This window comes from Chaetomium globosum, genomic scaffold (assembly GCF_000143365.1).
Source record: "Chaetomium globosum CBS 148.51 scaffold_5 genomic scaffold, whole genome shotgun sequence".
Classification (NCBI taxonomy): Eukaryota; Fungi; Ascomycota; class Sordariomycetes; order Sordariales; family Chaetomiaceae; genus Chaetomium; species Chaetomium globosum.
Window position 1 is genome coordinate 3,162,055 of NT_165980.1, and position 6,439 is coordinate 3,168,493.

The 6,439-nt window shown below is 55.8% G+C and overlaps 2 protein-coding genes across 2 annotated transcripts in view; one reads left to right on the forward strand and one right to left on the reverse strand.

Annotated features, from left to right (window-relative positions):
- Nucleotides 1-605: 605 nt before the first annotated feature.
- On the reverse strand, nucleotides 606-4,364 carry CHGG_07874 (uncharacterized protein; the record flags this gene model as incomplete). The annotated part of the gene is made up of 1 exon (XM_001225529.1): nucleotides 606-4,364. The coding sequence occupies one exon, from the start codon at nucleotides 4,362-4,364 to the stop codon at nucleotides 606-608; it is 3,759 nt and encodes a 1,252-aa protein (XP_001225530.1).
- A 1,465-nt stretch (nucleotides 4,365-5,829) lies between these two features.
- Nucleotides 5,830-6,439, forward strand: part of CHGG_07875 (uncharacterized protein) — a gene marked incomplete at both ends in the record, with an annotated part of 1,359 nt that continues 749 nt past the window's right edge. Inside the window, one exon of the mRNA XM_001225530.1 lies at nucleotides 5,830-6,303. Coding sequence (XP_001225531.1) covers nucleotides 5,830-6,303 — 474 coding nt within the window. The remainder of the gene's footprint in view (nucleotides 6,304-6,439) is intronic.

Here is a 6,439-nt window from a genome sequence, read left to right on the forward strand (position 1 = left end):
ACGATAGACTCTATGACGCGAAAGCCCTCTAAAGATGGAAGTCGAAGGTTCGCACGGCGCGCACCGAGTCTGTTTCTACCTGCCTAGAAGATTTATCTAACGAAAATAGAAAGTGCCGCGCCGAGACAGATCGTCATTGTGGCTGCGGAAAACAAAGTGTATGTACGACTCGGAAGGGCCAACATGAAGGCCTAGGAAACAGGCTTCCACCTGAGGAGGCCATGACCCGTCATCGACACCTGCACTGATAACATCCACCTCCCTCCTGGCCAGGGAATGCCGTACGTCCCATAGCCTCAAACAATCCCAAACAAACACCATGAGCCCAACCCAAATAAAAACTCCAGAATCAGCAAGAAGTCTTGCTCCCATTACAACGCCGTTTCCAGCATGTTCCCGTCTATCTGGTCTTCTGGGGTCCCCGCATCGTATCGAGTGCACATGCATACCAACGTAGATAGATAGGTTTTACATACACATCTCACATCAAAACCATCCAGGCCCCAAGCAGGATTCTCTATCCCCGGGCAGGCGGTCAAGCCAAGCCAAATCAACGACGAAACCACAACGTCATAGCACCACCATCTCACATCGCACCCCCCTCATTAAACACCCATAGCCGTAACCCTCAACCCCTCCGGAATCGCCCAGCCATGGGAATTCGCCGCCCGCACAAACGCATCCACCGCCTCGCCAATCCCATAATCATTCACCCTCGCCTTCCCCTTTCTTGCACTATCAGCAGCAGCCGTGGGAAGATATTTCCGATCGAGCCTCGCCGGGCGGGGCTCGAGCGTGGCCATGGCCATGCGCACCTGCAGCAGGACGCTCTCCAGGCTGTTGGCGGGCGACCAGCCGGAGCTGGTGAGCAGCTCCATGCACAGGGCGCCGCCCGCGGTGACGTGCCCGCCGCCGCCCTCCAAAAAGGGCAGGAAGCGGGGCCGCACGACGCGGACGAAGGGCGGGGAGAAGGGGAAGTCGGCCCCGAAGCGCAGCTCGAGCACCACCGACGTCAGGCCGGCTTGTTTGAGGTCCGCGGCGAGCGGGAGGGAGGGGTCGAAGCTGTGCAGCTGGACGATCCACTGGAACATGTTGCTGATGTTGTCGAAGTCGATGTACCACCCGAGGTCGTGCAGCGGCGTGCTGGACTGGACGGCCTGCATGCGCATCAGCTCGCGGCTGAGGGTTCGTGTGGCTGCGTCGGTTGCGAAGGAGGGCGGCTCGAGGCGTGGAAGGGTCGAGAGGTCGAGGGCGCCTGGCTCGAAGTCGGTGAGGGTTCGGTCGATGTTGATGCTGGCCGGAGTCGGGGGACCGCGGCCGATGCTGCGGAACTTTGTCAGTATCTTGTCAAGGAGCCCAGGAATCGGGCTTTCCTCGTACCTGTTTTGGGTGGCTGCGACGTCTATGCTAGAGGCGCGCGATGCCGTTTTTTTATTTGGCGGGCCGGTAGGTTCGTCGGACTCGTCGTCCGAGAACAAATAAGCCACATCTTGGGCGTCTTCGTCTCCGCTGTCTTCGAGCAGCTGCACTGTCCGCTTTACAGTACCAGACAGCGCGGCGGATGGTGGCCCAACGGTTCGGATAGGGATAGCCGAAAGGGGTATCTGTAAAAACTGGCCGCCCTGGCCCATGACCTCACGCCCTTCAGCTTGTGGGTAGTAAACCCGTTGCTTCGCCGGCTTGCCTTCTCGAATCAGGGCTTTCTGCTCTGCATCCATTTTCGATTGGCTTCGAACCAGCGGCTGCGTTTTCCCACCAACAGCCCGAACAAACAAATAACGACACTGGTGCCAGTCTGGCTGGGATACCACATAATGCGGCGTTTGGGAGACGAACTCATCAGGCGCGTTGATGATCTCGTTCAAACTCAGGCAGAAGCCGATGTTGAGGTCTGAATTCGGCCACGATTGGGCCGCACTTGAATAGGTCACGCTCGTTTCGTGGGACCTGCTGAAGTAGACACCATTCCCATAGGCGCGCCCGCAGCTTATGTCTTGGAAGTCGAGACCGGTCCGCACGATGCTGTGCCAATTGGAGAGGTTGCTCCCATGCCAGGCAAATATCGTCGGGCTTTTGTCGATGTCTTTGCGTGCAGCAACTTCTTGGAGCGCTCTGTTAAACCGTAGCTCCTTGTCTGGCGAGCCCTGGGCGAAACGGAACTGGACCCATCCTTCCATCCCCAAGATGCGTTCGTGTTCCCGGTTGGTGCCCCTACCAGCTACTCCTCCGTCATCTCGAGGATTGGTGACCGGGGTTTTAGGGTCGGGGGTTTGAGAGCCAGGGGCTTGGGGGTCTGGTACCGCCTGACGCCGCTGAGCGATGGCCCGCGAGCGGTCGACCTGAAAGATGCAAGAGCGGTTCGATGATACGATCCATTGAAGGAGTGATACGGCGGCCGGGGAGATGCGCTCCATAGAGCGGAGGGTGCTATGTGGATGGCTGGCCAGCCACTCCTCAATCTCGAGGATGGGCGGGAGGGTATCAAGAACGTGTCGCATTGATTTTGCCTTGTTGGCGTCGTCCAGGGAGTCGAAATCGGTATCATAGAGATATACATCGGCGCTGTCAGTCTCCAACGGAGACCCGGAGGACGGTGATGATGGATTCCAGAAAGGCTCGGCCCCGACCACGGACCAGGAGGCGGAAGACTCACCCATCACGTCGATGAAAGCCGTTTTGGTGGCGCTATTTACCTCCCGTACACGCGCGTGCTGTGTAAGGTGGTGACCGGGTTTTCGGAAGGCGAGCCACTGGGCCGGCGCCAGATGATTACCAAAGTCGCTAGCTTCCATATTCTCGAAGACGAGGCATGCGTGACCCGGCACCACCGCCACCTTCAACGGCTTGACAGTAGGGTTGGCCAGATCCGGAACCTTGAAGCGCAACCCGATTGGGAGAGATCGGATAGGGAGCCTACCCTCGGGGTTCGCACCACCGATGAAAGGACGTGTAATCCCTGGTTGGATGGCCGAGTAGCACAGGCTGACGAGCAGGTCGACAACATAAGGCTCTGTGAGAATCTCGCGCTCTATAGACGGACCGAAGCCCATGGCCATGTACTGAAATAAGCACAGCGGGTCAGAACAGACGTACGGACGCAAAGCCTCGAAGCCCTTCTCGAGTCGGCAGTGGCACCGTAGGCAGTATTCGGTACATTTGACAAAGTAGTGCATGGCAAACTGCATGGCGACGAGGGGGAAACTGCGCTTGCTATTGGAGTCATCCCCCATAAGATGGTCCGAGGTGAGAAATGTGTTGACGTCGCCGTTACAGACAGAGGGCTCGGGGGGCCGGTAGGCTTCCGAGACAAGCCCGATTTTCGACAGTAGGAACTCATTGGCGCTCTCCCAACTGAGATTGTGAGACTGGCGGATCTTGACGAGGGACACAAAACTTTCGCATAAGAATGAGTCCAGCGAGTTAGAGATGAGGAGCTTCTCAAAGGTAGCGTCGTCATCTCCCCGCTCCGTGCCGTCTGGGCTGGGGTCGCCGTCGGTGGCCAGTGGGCGATTAGACTCGGAAAAGAATCGCAGAGCTTCAGTGATGGACGGTTTGTACGTTGTGCACTTTCCGATGCGAAATGTCACCCGGGTCCGGAGTGCGGGTTGGTCGATAACCTTGTCTAACGGACTGTAGGGGTCTTCGAAGCGCATGACGAGGACAATGTATTCGGTGGACTTGACATCCCACGCCTCCAAAACCTCGTTGGACAGAGCCAGCTTGTCGGCTCGTATGGAGATTGCAACATGTCCGGTAACGGAGGTCTTACCGAAGGTGTCGAGGAAGCCCACTTTGTAACCTGCAGCCTTTACCTGGCGGAGGTCCCGCCGGATGCGCTGAAGCAACGGCCCTTGTTTTTCCATTCGGTAGTTGCTATGTTGAGAGGGCTGCGGATGTATAGATGGTAAACCAAATTCGTCCTCGTCGGAGGGATATTCTGTGTCACATGCGGCATCGTAGTCGTCGGCCTCCTCCTCTTCGTCGGCGTCGTTCGGGTCCTCTAGTCGGCCATCCAAGGCACGGCCGATCTCTTGGTCGAGACGACTCGCCAACCCTGTTACCATTTCGTAGACCGACATGCCAATAAGGTAGTCTTGAATACCCTGGACGGCAGTAACAACTGGTGTTGGTGGTGGGTCGGCGTCATTGGTCCAAAGCATGAACATGTTTCCGTCGGGATATTCGCTGACATCTTGGGCTAGAGCCTGGATGCGCACATCCCTCGCTAGGCTTGTGTGATGGTAAATTATGACTACCTCGCCGTCGGAATCTCCGCTTTCCACGGAGCGCACACCCGGAATGCCGCCACTGGCAGCTTTTTGGGCGACCGTGGAGACATGAGTCTTGAATTTCGTAAAACTCATGGCCGCTGTGGAACACTGAGGAAGACGAGTGGTTTGTGGCCAGAAAAGGGAACCGAGATGATGCGTCGCAGCTCAGGAGATTATGAGGAGGGGGTTTTCTGTCATCAGCCGTACTTCGAAATGAAGTAGGAGAATTGTTTGGTCTGCAGGTTTGCTCAGTCGCCGGTTAGTTATGTAAGTCGGCCAACAGAAGGCACAGCCAGAAAATCAGTCAAGCAACAAAAGGCATTATCGGGGGTGGAAGCAATTCAGGGGAACATAAACCTGTAGTTGTCGCACCTAATTAAGGTTGAAAGAAGGTTGAACGAGTAGGTTGAAAGAATCGAACCTGGTTGTGTGCGTGTAGGATGTATACAGGTGGGGGAGATGAACAGACTGACGATGGGGGGATTAAATACCTAAAATCACAATGACGTTTGGAAAATGAGTCGTTACATGGGGCTGCTGGATGCTGAAGCTGAGGCTGAGGTCATTGAGTTGAAGTTAAGGTTCAAGATTGCCGGCCTGGGAGTGTAGAGGTGGCAGGCAGCAACAGCGGGGTTGGATGTTAGTCGGGAGGTACCTTACCTACCAGCACTCTGATCGGGCAATTCCCACGTTGAATTTCGGAAACGTCCAAAGTTGGGTATGATGGAAAGATCCAATCAATTTCTTCCAGAGCTGCCTGTGCACTGTTTAAATGGGTTTCTCGCACGCACTCACCGAATTACAGAAGGCTGTGAACAAACATCAAAGTAACCGGGTCATCTGCCTCAGCCTCTTGATGGGGATACAGTTGCCCTGCATTGCCTTGCCCGACTCCTTCTTGCATCTGCTGAAAAACTAAACATCACGTTGGCGCATCACAGAACACAGGGCAACTGGTAAGAATGCTTGGGCCCTCAGCGCCAACGACCAGCGCAGGCAGACTGGGCTTTGGTTGTTTTGTCTGGCTTCCACGCATCACAAGGTAACACAAGGAAACGGCAATGGACGTCGTTTAATATTGTGGAGCCTTGTCCCAAATGGGACAACTTCGATGATTCATTGCTTGATATCGATGCAACAGGGGCCTCGCTGCCTGGCGAGCGATAATCCACTCAAGTGTCACCAGCTGGCATCAGCGATCTTGGGCTTGATCTGGGGAAACGAGAGGAAGAACAATAAAGTGAGCTGGCCAGCCATTTCACCAACCATAGCATCAACAACCCAGCGTTTCCGTGTCTTCTTTTCCGTTTTTCCTTTTTCTTCCGTTCGTTTCAAATTCTGTTGTCATTTATTCGCAGCACGGAGCTTACGCGCGGTTAAATTGTGGCTGCACTAAATCAAGGCCAACCCGGACCCAGTAACCCAGGAGCCGAGAAAACGTGAGGAATCTACCTGGTGATCGAGGAATATAGGCATCTAGAATCCCGGATATACAGGGCGCCACGCCACCAGGACTTGGAAAGGAGTCTGTTGCCGTCTTCAGTGAAACGAAGGAAACATGGCCTGGGACTCAAAGGCAGCTCGACCGAGGCAAAGCAGTGCCGCCTCGGGGACCAGGAGCATTGCCATTCACGCGAAGCAGCAAGCAAAACGTGCCACTCAACCACAATCTCAGCATGTCGCCGACCCTTTCCTCCAAGACTTTTTGAGCCCCTCATTCGATGCCGCCTCATATCTCAACGCCACCCTACCCCCGCTACAGACCTCTTCTCGAACACCCGGGAACCAAGCCTCAAGCCAGGGGGCAGTGCCCCTCGCAGAGCTCTCCATCCAGACTCAGGCCACCCTATCACAACTAAACGCCCACACCACCAGGCTGACAAACACCCTAACCGAGTTGACCAACGACATCCTCAGGAGCGGCGGCCGCCTCGCATACGAGGTAGAACTGCTGCGCGGCGAGACCCTAGGCCTGTCAGAGACGCTCACCGAGACCCTGGAGGACGACATTGCCAAGTTCGTACCGGGCGGCGTGCGGGAAGCCGTCTCAGACCCAAAGGCGACAGCCGACGGCCATGGCGTTGCGTCTTCACACCAACGGCGCATGTCAATCCTCACTGCACTCTCACGTATCGCACAATCACACTAGCAGCAGCAACAGCAACAAC